The following is a 23,152-nucleotide window of genomic DNA, read 5'->3' on the forward strand; positions in this document are numbered from 1 at the left end:
AGGTGGTTGGAGGCTTCACAACGGTACGTTCCGTTATCTGTTTTGTTCAAGGTGGTGAAGGTGAGCTCTCTTCCTTCTACAATCATACGCTCCAAATCTGGAAGTTCTCCTCCATCCTTAGTCCACATCACAGGGTCTGGCCTGGTAACGGTAGGGGGGGTCAGGAGAGACGCAACGTTAGGGAGGGGGGTCAGGAAAGACGCAACGTTAGGGGAGGGGGGTCAGGAGAGACGCAACGGGAGGGGGGGTCAGGAGAGACGAAACGTTAGGGGAGAGGGGGTCAGGAGAGACACAACGTTAGGGAGGGGGGTCAGGAGAGACGCAACGTTAGGGGAGGGGGGGGTCAGGAGAGACACAACGTTAGGGGGGGGTGGGTCAGGAGAGACGCAACGTTAGGGTAGGGGGGTCAGGAGAGACGCAACGTTAGGGGAGGGGGGGTCAGGATAGACGCAACGTTAGGGGAGGGGAGGGTCAGAGAGACGCAACGTTAGGGAGGGGGGGTCAGGAGAGACGCAACGTTAGGGGAGGGGGAGGGTCAGGAGAGACGCAACGTTAGGGTAGGGGGGGGTCAGGAGAGACGCAACGTTAGGGGAGGGGGGGGTCAGGAGAGACGCAACGTTAGGGTAGGGGAGGGTCAGGAGAGACGCAACGTTAGGGTAGGGGGTGGGTCAGGAGAGACGAACGTTAGGGGAGGGGGTCAGGAGAGACGCAACGTTAGGGTAGGGGGGGTCAGGAGAGACGCAACGTTAGGTAGGGGGGGTCAGGAGAGACGCAACGTTAGGGGGGGGGTCAGGAGAGACGCAACGTTAGGGGGGGGGTCAGGAGAGACGCAACGTTAGGGAGGGGGGTCAGGAGAGACGCAACGTTAGGGGAGGGGGGTCAGGAGAGACGGTTAGGGAGGGGGTCAGAGAGACACAATGGTAGGGGTCAGGGGGGGGGGGGGTCAGGAGAGACGCAACGTTAGGGGGGGGGGGTCAGGAGAGACACAACGGTAGGGGGGGGGTCAGGAGAGACACAACGGTAGGGGGGGGGGGGGGTCAGGAGAGACGCAACGGTAGGGGGGGGTCAGGAGAGACGCAACGGTGGGAGGGGGGACGCAACGGTGGTCAGGAGAGACGCAACGGTAGGGGAGGGACACAACGGTAGGGAGGGGGTCAGGAGAGACACAACGGTAGGGAGGGGGGTCAGGAGAGACGCAACGGTAGGGAGGGGGTCAGGAGAGACACAACGGTAGGGGGGGGTCAGGAGAGACGCAACGGTAGGGGGGTCAGGAGAGACGCAACGGTAGGGAGGGGGTCAGGAGAGACACAACGGTAGGGAGGGGGTCAGGAGAGACACAACGGTAGGGGGGTCAGGAGAGACACAACGGTAGGGGGTCAGGAGAGACGCAACGGTAGGGGGGGGTCAGGAGAGACACAACGGTAGGGAGGGGGGTCAGGAGAGACACAACGGTAGGGGGGTTCAGGAGAGACGCAACGGTAGGGGGGTCAGGAGAGACGCAACGGTAGGGGGGTCAGGAGAGACACAACGGCAGGGAGGGGGTCAGGAGAGACACAACGGTAGGGAGGGGGGTCAGGAGAGACACACATCAGACGTGACCTTGTAGGGTTCATACGTTCTTCACGGGTGTGTGTGTGTGTGTGTGTTGACTTACGATGGGTTTCCTTTGGATACACACTCCAGCTTCAGGTATTGACCCTCCTGAGGGAACGTCAACGAATTGGTGATCGCCACACGAGGAGCATCTAGAGAGAGAGGGAGGTTAAGAACGTGTGTGTGTGTGTGTGTGTGTGTGTGTGTGTGTGTGTGTGTGAGATACTCACAGTGCACCTCCAATACTTCAGTAGTCTGTTGTGGTGTCTGTAACAGGGCGACATGGTCTACTTTACAGGTGTACGCGGCCCCATCATCGTCCCGGTCTACCAGCAGCTGGAGAGAACTGGTCACGGTGAAGGTCTTTCCACTGGCATTCACCTCCTTGGCACCTGATTGGTTAAAACATGGTCACAGGGTGGAATCCTGGGCCTCAGGAAACCAACACAAGTAACTCTTAGACCAAGAGGAGCGTTTCTCTCTTGGGGTCAAAGGGTGACACTGGTTTTTAAGTCGCGGGCAGAGCTACCTCATCACGAGTCCCGTCATAAACAATCATAATTCGGTGCTGTCACTTTTATTTTCCGTAAAGCATTGCAGTACTATCTCAAAGGAGACATTCACTGAGGGATTCATATTCAGTTTTCATGTTTCAGACACAGCCAGACGTGAGGACGTCGGGACCTTCAACACCGGCCCCTAGGGGCAACAGTGAGTACTACTACCATCCAGTCGGGTTTAGCTGTGGTGTGGTGGACTTGGATGATGGATGGGTGTAAATCCCAAGGTCACGTGTGCAATCTCAGTGGTAGACATTCACATTTATTTTTTAACCCTGACCTGAACCCTTACATGAACCCTGACCTTAACCCTTAATTTAACCCTGACCTTAACCCTTAATTTAACCCTGACCTTAACCCTTAATTTAACCCTGACCTTAACCCTTAATTTAACCCTTACATGAACCCTGACCTTAACCCTTACCTGAACCCTTAATTTAACCCTGACCTTAACCCTTCAGAATGAATACCTAAATGTAAAGTTGAACGATTAACATCGAAAATTTGACGTTTGAAGTAACTTTGACATTTGACGTTTAGAGAGAAGTGCAAAAACATACAATTCTGAAGTGAGACTGTGAGAGATTGTTGTCAGACAACCACAGACTGAATCTGGCCCAAAGCACTCAGACGCAGAAAAACACACAGTATCTCCCTGTCCTCCGTGGTAAAACTCTGAAAACATCCAACTGACAGCTCCCCAAACACACAAACGCCATGGGATGTGTGTGTGTGTGTGTGTGTGTGTGTGTGTGTGTGTGTGTGTGTGTGTGTGTGTGTGTGTGTGTGTGTGTGTGTGTGTGTGTGTGTGTGTGTGTGTGTGTGTGTGTGTGTGTGTGTGTGTGTGTGTGTGTGTGTGTGTGTGTGTGTGAGTGAATCAGGGAAATGTGTGTGATATTGATTTTCTTTCTGTTGTTCCTAAACAGACTATGGTTGAACAGACATGTCCAAAAGTTGTCTTAGAGTCAGACCGAGAACTTGCTATTTTGTTCTGTCTGTCTCTCTCTCTCTCCTCTATCTCTCACTCTTTCAATCTCTCTCTCTCTCCTCTCTCTCACTCTTTCAATCTCTCTCTCACTCTTTCAATCTCTCTCTCTCACTCTTTCTCTCACCTTTCTCTCTCTCTCTCTTTCTCTCTCACACTTTCTCTCTCTCACTCACTCTTTCTCTCTCTCACTCTTTCTCTCTCTCCCTCACTCTTTCTCACTCTTTCTCTCTCACTCTTTCTCTCTCTCTCTCCCTTTCTCTTTCTCTCTCCCTTTCTCTTTCCCTTTCTCTCTTTTTCTCTCTCCCTGTCTCGCTCTCTCACTCTTTCTATCTCTCTCTCCCCCTCTCTCTGTCTCTCTTTCTCCTTGCCTTGCTCTCTCTCCCCTCTCTCTTTCTCTCTCTCTCTGCAAATCCTCAGTGATGTTTGAATCTCACACACACACACACACACACACACACACACACACACACACACACACACACACACACACACACACACACACACACACACACACACACACACACACTCACACACTCACACTCACACTCACACATACACATACACATACACATACACACTCACACATTCAATCACACACACACAAGCCCCGCCCCCCTCACAGTTTTAGTAATGAATGTTCTGCCTGAGCAGTGGTACAGATGTAGGATCTTAATTGGATCCCTTCTGTTACAGAAGACGTTTGTAAGTGTGTCTGAGCAGTGATGTAGTTGAAGGTAAACACAGTTTAAAAATATGACTTACCGGCGATCACAGTTTATCTTCAACATCACTGTAGATGCTGTTTTAAAAAAAGAGGCTTTTTTTTGGCGTTTTGTCCCACTTAGACAATTCTGTACTAGATTTTTTTCCCCGTATGAAAAACCCCTTCAAAAAATGTCCATCAATTACAATTATCATCCCCTTTTTCACCTGAATTTTGAGATGAATTTCTTTGGTAATGAAGAGATGGAGTGGAGAAGAGGAGACATGGAAGTACATGACACCCCACTGACAGGCCATACTGTACACCATATGCATACCCCCTGAGGACAGAGGGATAGGATGGGAGGGAGGGAGGACTGGGGATTAACTCAGAGAAGAAGTGAAAGAGGGATGGGGTCGACTTGAGGAGAGACAGACACCGAGACAGAGACAGAGACCGACACAGAGACCGACACAGAGACGACACAGAGACCGACACAGAGACCCAGACAGACAGACAGACAGACAGACACAGAGACCGACACAGAGACCGACACAGAGACCGACACAGAGACCCAGACAGACAGACAGACAGACAGACAGACAGACAGACACAGAGACAGACAGACACAGAGACACACAGAGACAGACCGACACAGAGACACACAGAGACAGACCGACACAGAGACAGACAGACACAGAGACACACAGAGACAGACCGACACAGAGACACACAGAGACAGACCGACACAGAGACACACAGAGACAGAGACACACAGAGACAGAGACAGACTGACACAGAGACAGACTGACACAGAGACAGACTAACACAGAGACAGACCGACACAGAGACAGACCGACACAGAGACAGACCGACACAGAGACAGACCGACACAGAGACAGACTGACACAGAGACAGACTGACACAGAGACAGACCGACACAGAGACAGACCGACACAGAGACAGACCGACACAGAGACAGACTGACACAGAGACAGACTGACACAGAGACAGACCGACACAGAGACAGACCGACACAGAGACAGACAGACACAGAGACAGACAGACACAGAGACAGACTGACACAGAGACAGACTGACACAGATACAGAGACAGACAGACACAGAGACAGACAGACACAGAGACAGACTGACACAGAGACAGACTGACACAGAGACAGAGACAGACAGACACAGAGACAGACAGACACAGAGACAGACTGACACAGAGACAGACTGACACAGAGACAGACTGACACAGAGACAGAGACAGACAGACACAGAGACACACAGAGACAGAGACAGACACAGACCGACACAGAGACACACAGAGACAGACTGACACAGAGACAGACTGACACAGAGACAGACTGACACAGAGACAGACTGACACAGAGACAGAGACAGAGACACACAGAGACAGAGACACACAGAGACAGACCGACACAGAGACACACAGAGACAGACCGACACAGAGACACAGACACACAGACAGAGACAGACAGAGACAGACAGACACAGACCGACACAGAGACACACAGAGACAGAGACACATAGAGAAAGACAGAAACAGTTCAGGTATAATTGCTCAGAGGAAAGAACCCCGCTCCCCACCAAGCCAGCTCCCAGACCAAGCCAAATCCTGTCCTATGTAAATGAAGATTGTGTCTGCATTACCAATGTGACTCTGTTCCCCATATAGAGCACTATGATCAGAGTCCTATATCTCTGAATATATTGAGCATGCCCACTACCATAACGCCAGCTGGCTCTGAGAGTTAGGATCTGACTTTGTATAAACCTCCCGCTGGTGTCCTAACTTTTGATTGAATGCTCCCCTCTCTCTCTCTCTCTCTCTCTCTCGTTTCTCCCTTCTCTCCTTCAGCCAATTGTATCCTCTCTCCACTGTCCAGTCATTGCTAACGCAGCAGAGCTGTCAATTACCTGGTCTCCAGGGGGAGGAGGGCTCTGAGCTGAAACAGGAAGTGACTGAGCATGCAGAACAGATGATTTAGAGAAGCAAATGAGCAAGAGAGAGGAGGGAGGAGGGAGGGAAGTGGGGTGAGGAGGGAGGAGAGCGGGAGGTGGGGGAAGCATGGAGGAGAGTGTGAGGAGTGGTGCGGGGAATGGAAGGAGGGATGGAGAACAGGGAGGAGAGAGGAGAGGAAAGAGGAAATGATAGAGAGGAGAGGGGGATGAGGAGAGAGGGAGGTGGGGAAGAGAAGGGAAGGAGGGAGGAGAGAGGGAGAGAGGGAGGTGGGGAAGGAGGGAGGAGAGAGGAAGAGAGGAGAGAGGGAGGTGGGGAAGAGAAGGGAAGGAGGGAGGAGAGGGGGAGAGAGGAGAGAGGGAGGTGGGGGGAATGGAAGGAGGGAGGAGAGAGGGAGAGGGAGGTGGGGAAGAGAAGGGAAGGAGGGAGCAGAGGGGGAGAGAGGAGAGAGGGAGGTGGGGGGAATGGAAGGAGGGAGGAGAGAGGGAGGTGGGGGAATGGAAGGAGGGAGGAGAGAGGGAGGTGGGGGAATGGAAGGAGGGAGGAGAGAGGGAGGTGGGGGGAATGGGAGGGAGGAGAGGAGAGAGGGTTGGGGAAGTAAACAATTCATTCAGTAAGCACAAATAAATTTAAAAAACATTCTGCCAGTCATTCTGTCAGACAGTTAGTTGGCCACTTGCCAGTCGGCCATTCTGCCAGTCATTCAGTCAGTCAGCTAATTAGTCAGCCAGTCAGTCACCGAGCCAGTCTGCCAGTCATTCAGTCAGCTAGTCATCTATTCAGTCAGTGTCAGTAAGTCAGTCAGCCAGTCAGTAAATCAGTCAGTCAGTCAGCCAGTGTGTGTGTCTGTGTCTGTGTTTATTTGTTTGTGTTTGTATATATGCCGTACACACTCTAGCACTTTCTGAAGCTTTTTACCAGCGAGAGAGGAGGGGTGAGGAGGAGAGGAGAGGAGGGGAGAGGAGAGGAGAGGAGAGGAGAGCAGAGGAGGGGAGAGGAGAGGAGGAGGAGAGGAGGGAGGAGGAGAGGAGGGGGAGGAGGAGGGAGAGGAGGAAGGGAGGAGGGGAGGGGGGGAGAGGAAGGGGAGAGGAGGGGGGAGGGGAGGGAGGAGGAGGGGAGGGGGAGGGGAGGGAAGGGGGAGGAGGGGAGAGGAGGGGGAGAGGAAGGGAGGAGGGGAGGGAGGGGAGGGGAGAGGGGAGGAGGGAGAGGAGGGGAGGAGAGGAGGGAGGGGAGGAGAGGAGAGGAGGAGGGGAGGGGAGGGGAGAGGAGGGGAGGAGAGGAGGAGGAGGAGAGAGGAGGGGAGGGGAGGAGAGAGGAGAGGAGGGGAGGAGAGGAGAGAGGAGGGAGGGGGAGGGAGGGGAGGGAGGGAGGGGAGGAGGGAGAGAGGGAGGGGAGAGGGGAGGGGAGGAGGAGAGGAGAGGGGAGGAGAGGAGAGGAGAGGAGAGGAGAGGAGAGGAGAGGAGAGAGGAGAAGGAAGATATGCCAAACAAAAACACAAACAATTAAACTGAAATAAGAAAACAACCCTTCTGTCGATCTTCTTTATGTATGAGACCTCACAGCAGGCTCTGTGTGTGTGTGTGTGTGTGTGTGTGTGTGTGTGTGCGCGTGCGTGGCGTGTGCTTTTCTCCAGACTAAGTTAACTTTTCACCAACCATGCCAGACTATTGAATCCAAACATACTCTATGTAAATATAGACTACAGTCAATTTGATCTCTGTAAACAAAAATTAACTTTTCAGATAAATTGCTTTGTTTATTGATTATTGTTTTATTATACAGGTAACCAACATTAGCTGTTTATCTTCCAAAGTATAATTAGTTATCAAAAAAGCAGATGTGATTTGTCTGTGATAATGTGGCAGTACCTTCAATGTACAGAGAGGGTTTGACCATTCTAGAGAGGGTTTGACCATTCTAGAGAGGGTTTGACCATTCTAGAGAGGGTTTGACCATTCTAGAGAGGGTTTGACCATAGAGAGGGTTTGACCATTCTAGAGAGGGTTTGGCCATTCTAGAGAGGGTTTGACCATTCTAGAGTTCTAGAGAGGGTTTGACCATTCTAGAGAGTTCTAGAGAGGGTCTGACCATTCTAGAGAGGGTTTGGCCATTCTAGAGAGGGTTTGACCATTCTAGAGAGGGTTTGAACATTCTTGACCATTCTAGTGAGGGTTTGGCCATTCTAGAGAGGGTTTGACCATTCTAGAGAGGGTTTGGCCATTCTAGAGAGGGTTTGGCCATTCTAGAGAGGGTTTGGCCATTCTAGAGAGGGTTTGACTTCTAGAGAGGGTTTGACTATTCTAGAGCGGGCTTGACCATTCTAGAGCGGGTTTGACCATTCTAGGGAGGGTTTGACTATTCTAGAGAGGGTTTGACTATTCTAGAGAGGGTTTGACTATTCTACAGAGGGTTTGACTATTCTAGAGACAGTTTGACCATTCTAGAGAGGGTTTGACCATTCTTGAGAGGGTTTGACCATTCTAGAGAGGGTTTGACTATTCTAGAGGGTTTGACTATTCTAGAGAGGGTTTGACCATTCTAGAGAGGGTTTGACTATTTTATAGAGGATTTGACCATTATATAGAGGGTTTGACCATTCTAGAGAGGGTTTGACCATTCTAGAGGGATTTACCATTCTAGATTGCTTTTGACTATTCTAGAGAGGGTGTGACTATTCTAGAGAGGGTGTGACTATTCTAGAGAGGGTTTGACCATTCTAGAGAGTGTTTGACTATTCTAGAGAGGGTTTGACCATTATGACCATTCTAGAGAGGGTTTGACCATTCTAGAGAGGGATTTACCATTATAGAGAGCGTTTGACTATTCTAGAGAGGGTTTGACCATTCTAGAGAGGGTTTGACTATTCTAGAGAAGGTTTGACCATTCTAGAAAAGACAGCTGACAGATGCTATTACACACACACATTGATGATGCAGCTGCTGTGAGCCAGTCATCCCTCGTAGTTTGATTTCTTCTTTTATTACACAGAGTCCGTCCCAAATGGTAGATTATTCCCAAAATATTCACTATATAGTATACTACCAGACACTCCAAACATCAATCACACCCTCTGACACAAGCTGGCTGGAATAGTCCCGTTTTCACTGGTGATGATAAACATCCTCTCCTCTCCTCTCCTCTCCTCTCCTCTCCTCTCCTCTCCTCTCCTCCCTCTCTCCTCTCCCCCTCCCCTCCTCTTCTCCTCCTCCCCTCCTCCCTCCCGTCTCTTCTCCCGTCTCTTCTCCTCTCCTGTCCTCTCCTCTCCTCTCCTCCCGGCCTCCTCTCCTCTTTTCTCCTCCTGTCCTCTCCTCTCTTCTCCTCTCCTCTTCTCTTCTCCTCCTGTCCCCTCCCGTCTCCTCTCCTCCCGTCCTCTCCTCCCGTCTCCTCTCCTCTCCTCCTGTCCTCTCCTCTCCTCCCGTCCTCTCCTCTTTTCTCCTCCTGTCCTCTCCTCTCTTCTCCTCTCCTCTTCTCTTCTCCTCCTGTCCTCTCCCGTCTCCACTCCTCCCGTCCTCTCCTCCCGTCCTCTCCTCTCCTCTCCTCTCCTCTCCTCTCCTCTCTTCTCCTCCTGTCCCCTCCCCTCCCGTCTCCTCTCCTCCCGTCTCTTCTCCTCTCCTCTCCTGTCCTCTCCTCCCGTCCTCCCCTCTCCTCTTTTCTCCTCCTGTCCTCTCCTCTCTTCTCCTCCTGTCCCCTCCCGTCTCCTCTCCTCCCGTCCTCTCCTCCCGTCCTCTCCTCCCGTCCTCCCTCTCCTCTCCTCTCCTCTCCTCTCCTCTCCTGTCCTCTCCCGTCTCCTCTCCTCCCGTCCTCTCCTCCCGTCTCCTCTCCTCTCCTCCTGTCCTCTCCTCTCCTCCCGTCCTCTCCTCTCCTCTTTTCTCCTCCTGTCCTCTCCTCTCTTCTCCTCTCCTCTTCTCTTCTCCTCCTGTCCCCTCCTCTCCTCTCCTCCGTCCTCCCTCTCCCGTCCTTTCCTCCTCCCTCCCTCTCCTCTCCTCCCCTCTCCTCTCCTCTCCTCTCCTCTCCTCTCCTCTCCCTCTCCTCTCTCCTCTCCCCTCCTCTCCTCTTCTCCTCCTGTCCCCTCCCGTCTCCTCTCCTCTCCTCTTCCTGTCCCCTCTCGTCTCCTCTCCTCTCCTCTTCTCCTCCTGTCCCCTCCCGTCTCCTCTCCTCCTGCTGTCCCCCCCCCGTCTCTTCTCCTCCTGTCCCCCCCGTCCCCTCTCCTCCTCCCCCTCCGTCCCCTCTCTTCCTCCCCCTCCGTCCCCTCTCCTCTCCTCTCCTCTCCTCTCCCGTCTCCTCTCCTCTCCTATCCTCAGGCTGTGCCAGCAGCTACCAGACATCCTAATTAGTTCTGGTTGTTATATAGTATAGTATAAACTGGTATTTCCTTTACAGGAATGAGTCAAGTTCAGGGTTGTACAGTACATGTCCTTCCTGTTTTGTCAGTTGCTGTCATTTCTAGACTGTTCTAGAGGGAAAACGCAGCACAAAAATTTGTCCAAATGCTTTTTTATTTTTCGTAATAAAAATGTCACTACGAAGGCTGGTCACCAGCGAAAACAAAACAACAGGCAGGTCGGACCAGCTTCAGAAGCAGTGGTATGCAGGGTGGCATGCAGGGTGGTAACGCAGGGTGGTATGCAGGGTGGTATGCAGGGTGGTAATGCAGGGTGGTATGCAGGGTGGTATGCAGGGTGGTATGCAGGGTGGTATGCAGGGTGGTAATGCAGGGTGGTATGCAGAGTGGTATGCAGGGTGGTAATGCAGGGTGGTATGCAGGGTGGTAATGCAGAGTGGTATGCAGGGTGGAATGCAGGGTGGTAATGCAGGGTGGTAATCCAGGGTGGTAATGCAGGGTGGTATGCAGGGTGGTAATGCAGGGTGGTATGCAGAGTGGTATGCAGGGTGGTAATGCAGGGTGGTATGCAGGGTGGTAATGCAGGGTGGTATGCAGGGTGGTATCCATGGTGGTAACGCAGAGTGGTATGCAGGGTGGTATGCAGGGTGGTATGCAGGGTGGAATGCAGGGTGGTAATGCAGGGTGGTAATGCAGGGTGGTAATGCAGGGTGGTAATGCAGGGTGGTAATGCAGGGTGGTAATGCATGGTGGTAATGCAGGGTGGTATGCAGGGTGGTAATGCTGCAATTGTCAAGCTAAACTATTCCACGATGACTGAATGTGCTTCGCCAATATTCAACCAAGACTTTGGAACGTTTTAAATACCCATTCTTGCCTTAGCATTTCCAAGTAGATAGCATAATATTTCCTAATGCCTTCCTCCACACAACAACCAGCAGTTGGAGAGCTGCGTGTTTTCTCTCTGCCTTACAGATTATGTGTGCAGCTCACGTGTAGTAAATAGTCAACATAAAGACCAACAGCTTTGGGAATACATTCAGTTTTTTATTTTTTGTTGTTGTATCAATTATCTAGGCTAGATTAAAGTTAACATTATTATACACAAAAATGCCACTGGCCCAAGTGGGATAATTGACTGGCCTGGAGAGTTTCCAAAACGTCCCCTGTATGTGGAGCCCTGACCCACACAGACCTTCCTCTGTATGTGGAGCCCTGACCCACACAGACCTTCCTCTGTATGTAGAGCCCTGACCCACACAGACCTTCCTCTGTATGTAGAGCCCTGACCCACACAGACCTTCCTCTGTATGTGGAGCCCTGACCTTCCTCTGTATGTGGAGCCCTGACACAGACCTTCCTCTGTATGTGGAGCCCTGACCCACACATGTATGTGGAGCCCTGACCCACAGACCTTCCTCTGTATGTAGAGCCCTGAGCCTTCCTCTGACCCTGACCCACAGACCTTCCTCTGTATGTATAGCCCTGACCCACACAGACCTTCCTCTGTATGTGGAGCCCTGACCCACACAGACCTTCCTCTGTATGTGGAGCCCTGACCCACACAGACCTTCCTCTGTATGTGAGAGCCCTGACCCACACAGACCTTCCTCTGTATGTAGAGCCCTGACCCTCTGTATGTGGAGCCCTGACCCAGACCTTCCTCTGTATGTGGAGCCCTGACCCACACAGACCTTCCTCTGTATGTGACCCACACAGACCTTCCTCTGTATGTAGCCCTGACCCACACAGACCTTCCTCTGTATGTGGAGCCCTGTATTCCTCTGTATGGAGCCCTGACCCACACAGACCTTCCTCTGTATGTGGAGCCCTGACCCACACAGACCTTCCTCTGTATGTGAGCCCTGACCCACACAGACCTTCCTCTGTACGTAGAGCCCTGACCCACACAGACCTTCCTCTGTATGTATAGCCCTGACCCACACAGACCTTCCTCTGTATGTGGAGCCCTGACCCACACAGACCTTCCTCTGTATGTAGAGCCCTGACCCACACAGACCTTCCTCTGTATGTGGAGCCCTGACCCACACAGACCTTCCTCTGTATGTAGAGCCCTGACCCACACAGACCTTCCTCTGTATGTGGAGCCCTGACCCACACAGACCTTCCTCTGTATGTGGAGCCCTGACCCACACAGACCTTCCTCTGTATGTGGAGCCCTGACCCACACAGACCTTCCTCTGTATTCCCAGACCTTCCTCTGTATGTGGAGCCCTGACCCACACAGACCTTCCTCTGTATGTGGAGCCCTGACCCACACAGACCTTCCTCTGTATGTGGAGCCCTGACCCACACAGACCTTCCTCTGTATGTGGAGCCCTGACCCACACAGACCTTCCTCTGTATGTAGAGCCCTGACCCACACAGACCTTCCTCTGTATGTGGAGCCCTGACCCACACAGACCTTCTCTGAGCCCTGACCCACACAGACCTTCCTCTGTATGTGGAGCCCTGACCCACACAGACCTTCCTCTGTATGTAGCCCTGACCCACACAGACCTTCCTCTGTATGTAGAGCCTTGACCCACACAAACCTTCCTCTGTATGTAGCCCTGACCCACACAGACCTTCCTCTGTATGTAGAGCCCTGACCCACACAGACCTTCCTCTGTATGTGGAGCCCTGACCCACACAGACCTTCCTCTGTATGTGGAGCCCTGACCCAGACCCCTCTGTATGTAGACCCACCCACAGACCTTCCTCTGTATGTGGAGCCCTGACCCACACAGACCTTCCTCTGTATGTATGCCCTGACCCACACAGACCTTCCTCTGCCCTGACCCACACAGACCTTCCTCTGTATGTGAGCCCTGACCCACACAGACCTTCCTCTGTATGTATAGCCCTGACCCACACAGACCTTCCTCTGTATGTGGAGCCCTGACCCACACAGACCTTCCTCTGTATGTAGAGCCCTGACCCACACAGACCTTCCTCTGTATGTGGAGCCCTGACCCACACAGACCTTCCTCTGTATGTAGAGCCCTGACCCACACAGACCTTCCTCTGTATGTGGAGCCCTGACCCACACAGACCTTCCTCTGTATGTGGAGCCCTGACCCACACAGACCTTCCTCTGTATGTAGAGCCCTGACCCAGACAGACCTTCCTCTGTACGTAGAGCCCTGACCCAGACCTTCCTCTGTATGTGGAGCCCTGACCCACACAGACCTTCCTCTGTATGTAGAGCCCTGACCCACACAGACCTTCCTCTGTATGTGGAGCCCTGACCCACACAGACCTTCCTCTGTATGTGGAGCCCTGACCCACACAGACCTTCCTCTGTATGTAGAGCCCTGACCCACAGACCTTCCTCTGTATGTGGAGCCCTGACCCACACAGACCTTCCTCTGTATGTGGAGCCCTGACCCACACAGACCTTCCTCTGTATGTGGAGCCCTGACCCACACAGACCTTCCTCTGTATGTATAGCCCTGACCCACACAGACCTTCCTCTGTATGTAGAGCCCTGACCCACACAGACCTTCCTCTGTATGTATAGCCCTGACCCACACAGACCTTCCTCTGTATGTAGAGCCCTGACCCACACAGACCTTACTCTGTATGTGGAGCCCTGACCCACACAGACCTTCCTCTGTATGTGGAGCCCTGACCCAGACCTTCCTCTGTATGTAGAGCCCTGACCCACACAGACCTTCCTCTGTATGTAGAGCCCTGACCCACACAGACCTTCCTCTGTATGTGGCCCTGAGCCCTGACCCTGACCCACACAGACCTTCCTCTGTATGTGACCCACACAGACCTTCCTCTGCCCCTGACCCACACAGACCTTCCTCTGTATGTGGAGCCCTGACCCACACAGACCTTCCTCTGTATGTGGAGCCCTGACCCACACAGACCTTCCTCTGTATGTGGAGCCCTGACCCACACAGACCTTCCTCTGTATGTGGAGCCCTGACCCACCCCCTGACACAGACCTTCCTCTGTATGTGACCCACACAGACCTTCCTCTGACCCACACAGACCTTCCTCTGTATGTGGAGCCCTGACCCACACAGACCTTCCTCTGTATGTGGAGACCTTCCTCTGACCCTGACCCACACAGACCTTCCTCTGTATGTAGAGCCCTGACCCACACAGACCTTCCTCTGTATGTGAGCCCTGACCCACACAGACCTTCCTCTGTATGTGGACCCACACAGACCTTCCTCTGTATGAGCCCTGACCCACAGACCTTCCTCTGTATGACCCACACAGACCTTCCTCTGGAGCCCTGACCCACACAGACCTTCCTCTGTATGTGGAGCCCTGACCCAGACAGACCTTCCTCTGTATGTGACCTTCCTCTCTGAGCCCCTGACCCACAGACCTTCCTCTGTTCCTCTGTATGAGCCCTGACCCAGACCTTCCTCTGTATGTGGAGCCCTGACCCACACAGACCCTCTGTATGTGGAGCCCTGACCCAGACCTTCCTCTGTGTGACCCACACAGACCTTCCTCTGTATGTGGAGCCCTGACCCACACAGACCTTCCTCTGTATGTGGAGCCCTGACCCACAGACCTTCCTCTGTATGTGGAGCCCTGACCCACACAGACCTTCCTCTGCCTCTGTATGTGGAGCCCTGACCCACACAGACCTTCCTCTGTGTGTGACCCACACAGACCTTCCTCTGTATGTGGAGCCCTGACCCACACAGACCTTCCTCTGTATGTTGACCCACACAGACCTTCCTCTGATGTGGAGCCCTGACCCACACAGACCTTCCTCAGTATGTCCCTGACCCACAGACCTTCCTCTGTATGTGGAGCCCTGAATGTTGAGCCCCTGACCCACACAGACCTTCCTCTGTATCACATCTCCTCTGTAAGCCCTGACCCACAGACCTTCCTCTGTATGTGAGCCCTGACCCACACAGACCTTCCTCTGTATGTAGAGCCCACCCACAGACCTTCCTCTGTATGTGACCCACACAGACCTTCCTCTGTATCCCTGCCCACACAGACCCTGACCCACACAGACCTTCCTCTGTATGTGGAGCCCTGACCCACACAGACCTTCCTCTGTATGTGGAGCCCCTGACCCACACAGACCTTCCTCTGTATGTGAGAGCCCCTCTGACACACACCTTCCTCTGTATGGAGCCCTGTAGAGACCTTCCTCTGTACCCAGACAGACCTTCCTCTGTACGTAGAGCCCTGACCCAGACCTTCCTCTGTATGTGGAGCCCTGACCCACACAGACCACACAGTGTGTGATTTGGTTCACCCTTGCGACCTATTAAAAACGTTTGTGTGTGTGGTTTGTGTGCGTGTGTATTTATTGAGGTTGTCTCAGAGTCTGCACAGCGTGAGAGGAATGTTGAGCTGATGACATCACATCTCAAAACCCATCGATCAAGGTGACTCATCCTGCCATTAAATACACACGCACACACACACACACGCACACACACACACGCACACACTTTCCTGGGTTTCGTGAAGTTTCCCCATGGGTATTTATCCCTGTGTTTCCTGTCTCTCTGTACCAGTGTATTTATCCCTGTGTTTCCTGTCTCTCTGTACCAGTGTATTTATCCCTGTGTTTCCTGTCTCTCTGTACCAGTGTATTTATCCCTGTGTTTCCTGTCTCTCTCTGTACCAGTGTATTTATCCCTGTGTTTCCTGTCTCTCTGTACCAGTGTATTTATCCCTGTGTTTCCTGTCTCTCTGTACCAGTGTATTTATCCCTGTGTTTCCTGTCTCTCTGTACCAGTGCCTGTGTTTCCTGTCTGTCTGTACCAGTGTATTTATCCCCGTGTTTCCTGTCTCTCTGTGCCAGTTGGTCTTGTATGTTTTTTTTTCCCCAAGTCAACCAGCGTGTTTTTCCCGTTCTCCTGCTTTTTGCTATTCGCCTTTTTCTAGTCCTCCCGGTTTTGACCCTTGCCTGTTTCTGGACTCTGTACCTGCCTGCCTGACCATTCTGCCTGCCTTGACCATGAGCCTGCCTGCCACTCTGTACCCTCCTAGACTCTGTACCATCCTGCCTGCCTTGACCACGAGCCTGTCTGCCACTCTGTACCCTCCTGGATCTGGTTTTGACCCTTTTGCCTGTCTACGACCATTCTCTTGCCGACCCCTTTTGGATTAATAAACATTGTAAGACTCCAACCATCTGGGTCTCGTCTTGTGTCTTGATAAAAAGGAAGTTACAGCTGTGTTGGCACTCTAAAAGGGCATATTTTTTACATAATCCTAATCATTATCATATTTCCCAGCATGCTCTACTGCAGGTTACGTTTGTAGAATTTATTTTTATATCTGTTTTTGCATGTACAGCACATTGACTGATTGATGAATCTTATTCTACACAAAGATAAATAATATAAATTTCCTAAACCAAGCCAATCAGTTAGATTTTATGCACCCGATATTATATAATGGTTGTACCAGTTTAAATGGTTTAAGTATTCGCCTTACAATCATCCTAACCCTGACAGTCATTCTGAATGTGGGTTGTGGGTGAATAAAATTCCATCTGCTGGATATCCTAACTCTGGCTGGCGTCCAATAGAAATTACAAATCGCTTTGCTAGCCAGCATAATGTGATTTACACGTAGGGTTTCAAAATTCAAGCTCAGTTTTCCAGAAATCATGATTGGGAGATTCCTGGAAACGGGAGGGAAAAAGTAGGAATTCTGGAATCCTTCAGTTAGGATTTGTGGAAAACCTAATACTTTTGAGAAAGGTACTGGCATTTTACAAATCCCACTTGCAGGATTTGGGTGTGTAACCTGATTAGGGCGTCCACCCACAGTGTTCAGAATGACAGAAATCACATTTTACATTATGCTAATTCATATTAACGGAACATGCAAGTTGAGGTGCACGCTAACGGTGATTAACTGTCAACGTTTACTCTTTTCCTCAGCCAACAAGACAAGTAACATACAGCTAAATCACTAGCCTGTCAATCTACTATAGAATAACTAGATGAGTAACATACAGCTAAATCACTAGCCTGTCAATCTACTATAGAATAACTAGATGAGTAAGATACAGCTAAATCACTAGCCTGTCAATCTACTATAGAATAACTAGATGAGTAACATACAGCTAAATCACTAGCCTGTCAATCTACTATAGAATAACTAGATGAGTAACATACAGCTAAATCACTAGCCTGTCAATCTACTATAGAATAACTAGATGAGTAACATACAGCTAAATCACTAGCCTGTCAATCTACTATAGAATAACTAGATGAGTAACAGACAGCTAAATCACTAGCCTGTCAATCTACTATAGAATAACTAGATGAGTAACAGACACCTAAATCACTAGCCTGTCAATCTACTATAGAATAACTAGATGAGTAACAGACAGCTAAATCACTAGCCTGTCAATCTACTATAGAATAACTAGATGAGTAACAGACAGCTAAATCACTAGCCTGTCAATCTACTATAGAATAACTAGATGAGTAACAGACACCTAAATCACTAGCCTGTCAATCTACTATAGAATAACTAGATGAGTAACAGACAGCTAAATCACTAGCCTGTCAATCTACTATAGAATAACTAGATGAGTAACAGACACCTAAATCACTAGCCTGTCAATCTACTATAGAATAACTAGATGAGTAACAGACAGCTAAATCACTAGCCTGTCAATCTACTATAGAATAACTAGATGAGTAACAGACAGCTAAATCACTAGCCTGTCAATCTACTATAGAATAACTAGATGAGTAACAGACACCTAAATCACTAGCCTGTCAATCTACTATAGAATAACTAGATGAGTAACAGACAGCTAAATCACTAGCCTGTCAATCTACTATAGAATAACTAGATGAGTAACAGACACCTAAATCACTAGCCTGTCAATCTACTATAGAATAACTAGATGAGTAACAGACAGCTAAATCACTAGCCTGTCAATCTACTATAGAATAACTAGATGAGTAACATACAGCTAAATCACTAGCCTGTCAATCTACTATAGAATAACTAGATGAGTAACAGACAGCTAAATCACTAGCCTGTCAATCTACTATAGAATAACTAGATGAGTAACAGACAGCTAAATCACTAGCCTGTCAATCTACTATAGAATAACTAGATGAGTAACAAACACCTAAATCACTAGCCTGTCAATCTACTATAGAATAACTAGATGAGTAACAGACAGCTAAATCACTAGCCTGTCAATCTACTATAGAATAACTAGATGAGTAACAAACACCTAAATCACTAGCCTATGTCAATCTACTATAGAATAACTAGATGAGTTACAGACAGCTAAATCACTAGCCTGTCAATCTACTATAGAATAACTAGATGAGTAACATACAGCTAAATCACTAGCCTGTCAATCTACTATAGAATAACTAGATGAGTAACATACACCTAAATCACTAGCCTGTCAATCTACTATAGAATAACTAGATGAGTAACAGACACCTAAATCACTAGCCTGTCAATCTACTATAGAATAACTAGATGAGTAACATACACCTAAATCACTAGCCTATGTCAATCTACTATCCCCCCATAGTAAAAAAAAAAGTTAACCTATTCTATTGGTCAGCTGGTCAAGATAGAAATAGCCTATTTCCTACAGACTCTGGGACAGTTGTGGGATGATAGATCCTAAATGGAACAGTTGTGGGATGATAGATCCTAATGGGACAGTTGTGGGATGATAGATCCTAATGGGACAGTTGTGGGATGATAGATCCTAAATGGAACAGTTGTGGGATGATAGATCCTAATGGAACAGTTGTGGGATGATAGATCCTAATGGGACAGTTGTGGGATGATAGATCCTAATGGGACAGTTGTGGGATGATAGATCCTAATGGGACAGTTGTGGGATGATAGATCCTAAATGGGACAGTTGTGGGATGATAGATCCTAAATGGGACAGTTGTGGGATGATAGATCCTAAATGGGACAGTTGTGGGATGATAGATCCTAAATGGGACAGTCCTAATGGGACAGTTGTGGGATGATAGATCCTAAATGGGACAGTTGTGGGATGATCGATCCTAAATGGGACAGTTGTGGGATGATAGATCTTAAAAGGATACAAACAGTAAGCCTAGGCTACATCAAATAAACATTAAAGAGCAATGAGTCTGATGCAACAGATCAGAACGTTTAGCTTAAATTGTTGTTAAAATTATAAACTATTTATTTCTTCACATTATAAGCGCAGAAATAAGCACAAGGTAGTAGGCTAATGTTCGTTCCATAATGCAATTAGCGTGAAAAACAACATTGTCAAAAGCGCACTGCACATGCTAGCGGTTTGATGTGACGGAGATTACAATATCCGTTAGAAATTTAGAAAGCATGGGATGCTAATATGACTAGGATTGTCATCAACTAGCATGGAATGCTAATCTGACTAGGATTGTCATCAACTAGCATGGGTTGCTAATATGACTAGGATTATCATCAACTAGCATGGGATGCTAATCTGACTAGGATTGTCATGAACTAGCATGGGTTGCTAATATGACTAGGATTGTCATCAACTAGCATGGGTTGCTAATATGACTAGGGATTGTCATCAACTAGCATGGGATGCTATTATGACTAGGATTATCATCAACTAGCATGGGATGCTAATATGACTAGGATTATCATCAACTAGCATGGGATGCTAATATGACTAGGATTATCATCAACTAGCTAGACTAGGGTGGGATGCTAATATGACTAAATCATCAACTAGCATGATTAGGATTATCATCAACTAGCATGGGATGCTAATATGACTAGGATTATCATCAACTAGCAGGGTTGCTAATATGGGTTGTTATTATGGGTTGCTAATATGGGTTTATTATTATGGGTTGCTAATATGACTAGGATTATCAACAACTAGCATGGGTGGCTAATATGGGTTTATTTTTATGGGTTGCTAATATGACTAGGATTGTGCCTTTTGTCTTCTGGACAATGAAAGAAAATGTATATAAAATAATTGCCACCACGGATATGGTCTGACTAGGTTACTTTTGAAGCAAGATGCCTCATAATATGTAGTGAAATGTTTCAGGTCGCAAACAATATAAGTATCCATTTTCAAAATGCCTCCAGCTCATTGCAGAGTGGTGAAGCGTTGATGAAGCGTTGGTGAAGCGTTGGTGAAGCGTTGATGAAGCGTTGGTGAAGCGTTGATGAAGCGTTGATGAAGCGTGAAGCGTTGATGAAGCGTTGGTGAAGCGTTGATGAAGCGTTGGTGAAGCGTTGATGAAGCGTTGATGAAGCGTTGGTGAAGCGTTGATGAAGCGTTGGTGAAGCGTTGATGAAGCGTTGATGAAGCGTTGATGAAGCGTTGATGAAGCGTTGATGAAGCGTTGGTGAAGCGTTGATGAAGCGTTGATGAAGCGTTGGTGAAGCGTTGATGAAGCGTTGATGAAGCGTTGGTGAAGCGTTGGTGAAGCGTTGGTGAAGCGTTGATGAAGCGTTGATGAAGCGTTGGTGAAGCGTTGATGAAGCGTTGATGTAGCGTTGGTGAAGCGTTGGTGAAGCGTTGATGAAGCGTTGGTGAAGCGTTGATGTAGCGTTGATGAAGCGATGCGTGATGAAGCGTTGATGAAGCGTTGATGAAGCGTTGGTGAAGCGTTGATGAAGCGTTGATGAAGCGTTGGTGAAGCGTTGATGAAGCGTTGATGAAGCGTTGATGAAGCGTTGATGAAGCGTTGATGAAGCGTTGATGAAGCGTTGATGAAGCGTTGATGAAGCGTTGATGAAGCGTTGATGAAGCGTTGATGAAGCGTTGATGAAGCGTTGATGAAGCGTTGGTGAAGCGTTGATGAAGCGTTGATGAAGCGTTGGTGAAGCGTTGATGAAGCGTTGATGAAGCGTTGATGAAGCGTTGGTGAAGCGTTGATGAAGCCTGCCTTCCGTTTTCTGTTTGAGATGCTTCAGCGGTAGCTTGTCTGTACGCTGTACACGTGTGATAAATAAGATACATAACAAATGCACTGTAAATACACACACACACCAACTTAATTCCACAAAATTATGCAAATTAACCTATAGACCGATAAGCATGACCGGTTAAATGTGTTTCCATCAACGAAGAGGCGATAAAAACATCATTTTGCGATGGGATTTTGTTTTTTCTTATTTCTCAGAATTTTTATTTATCGGCTTTTTAGATTCTTTTTTATCGGGCCAAAAGCAGGCTATTACCGTCTAACGGAAACCCTGACACACACACACACACACACACACACACACACACACACACACACACACACACACACAGAGCAATGTGTGAATCCAATTTGCATTGCTGCTCAGCTCTACACAAAAACATTCTAAACAAAACAGAGAAAACGGTAAATGAGAGAGACTGTGTGTGTCTGTGGCAGTATTTGTCTCTGTGTGTGTGTCTGTGTTTACAGGGTTGTCAGTGAGGATTACGTTGTGGGAGGCTTCTCTTCGTGCGGTCAGTTGAATCTCTCTCCTCTCTCTTACTCTCTCTGTCTCTCTTACTCTCTCTGTCTCTCTCTCTCTCTCTCTCTCTCCAACCATAGCCAAAGTATCGTACGTGCATCATTAGATGTAACACGACAGCCTTAAGGCCAGGTATTACAACACAGAGAGAGACGCAGAGAGACACAGAAAGAGAGTGAGCTATCTCTTACATACTTCCCATTTGCGTGTTTATTTACATTCTGTATGTGTGTTTCCCTTCAGTGACCTGAATGAAGACATTATCCCTCGGGATAAAGGATCAGAATGAAGACATTACCCCTCGGGATAAAGGATCAGAATGTAGACATTACCCCTCGGGATAAAGGATCAGAATGAAGACATTACCCCTCGGGATAAAGGATCAGAATGTAGACATTACCCATCGATAAAGGATCAGAATGAAGACAGAATAAAGGATCAGAATGTAGACTTACCCTCTAAAGGATCAGAATGTAGACATTACCCCTCGGGATAAAGGATCAGAATGTAGACATTACCCCTCGGGATAAAGGATCCGAATGTAGACATTACCCCTCGGGATAAAGGATCAGAATGTAGACATTACCCCTCGGGATAAAGGATCCGAATGTAGACATTACCCCTCGGGATAAAGGATCAGAATGAAGACATTACCCCTCGGGATAAAGGATCAGAATGGTAGACATTACCCATCGGGATAAAGGATCAGAATGGTAGACATTACCCCTCGGGATAAAGGATCAGAATGTAGACATTACCCCTCGGGATAAAGGATCAGAATGTAGACATTACCCCTCGGGATAAAGGATCAGAATGTAGACATTACCCCTCGGGATAAAGGATCAGAATGTAGACATTACCCCTCGGGATAAAGGATCAGAATGGTAGACATTACCCATCGGGATAAAGGATCAGAATGGTAGACATTACCCATCGGGATAAAAGATCAGAATGGTAGACATTACCCATCGGGATAAAGGATCAGAAGGGTAGACATTACCCCTTGGGATAAAAGATCAGAATGTAGACATTACCCCTCGGGATAAAGGATCAGAATGTAGACATTACCCCTCGGGATAAAGGATCAGAATGTAGACATTACCCCTCGGGATAAAAGATCAGAATGTAGACATTACCCCTCGGGATAAAGGATCAGAATGGTAGACATTACCCATCGGGATAAAGGATCAGAATGAAGACATTACCCCTCGGGATAAAGGATCAGAATGTAGACATTACCCCTCGGGATAAAGGATCAGAATGTAGACATTACCCCTCGGGATAAAGGATCAGAATGTAATAAAGGATCAGAATGTAGACATTACCCCTCGATAAAAGATCAGAATGTAGACATTACCCCTCGGGATAAAGGATCAGAATGGTAGACATTACCCATCGGGATAAAGGGAATAAAGGGATAAAGGATCAGAATGTAGACATTACCCCTCGATAAAGGATCAGAATGTACCCCTCGGGATAAAGGATCAGAATGTAGACATTACCCCTCGGGATAAAGAAGAATGTAGACATTACCC

At 48.8% G+C, this 23,152-nt stretch overlaps 1 protein-coding gene across 2 annotated transcripts in view; it reads right to left on the reverse strand.

Annotated features, from left to right (window-relative positions):
* Positions 1-23,152, reverse strand: part of cadm2a (cell adhesion molecule 2a) — a 783,895-nt gene that overhangs the window by 101,147 nt on the left and 659,596 nt on the right. For both annotated transcript variants that reach the window (XM_065004991.1, XM_065004990.1), the window contains exons 5-7: positions 1,824-1,985; positions 1,655-1,745; positions 1-141 (exon numbers count right to left, since the gene is read on the reverse strand). The exon at positions 1-141 is cut by the window's left edge and continues 38 nt beyond it. In XM_065004991.1, the coding sequence (XP_064861063.1) occupies positions 1-141; positions 1,655-1,745; positions 1,824-1,985 (394 nt within the window). The remainder of the gene's footprint in view (positions 142-1,654; positions 1,746-1,823; positions 1,986-23,152) is intronic.

This window comes from Oncorhynchus nerka, linkage group LG19 (assembly GCF_034236695.1).
Source record: "Oncorhynchus nerka isolate Pitt River linkage group LG19, Oner_Uvic_2.0, whole genome shotgun sequence".
NCBI lineage: Eukaryota > Metazoa > Chordata > Actinopteri > Salmoniformes > Salmonidae > Oncorhynchus > Oncorhynchus nerka.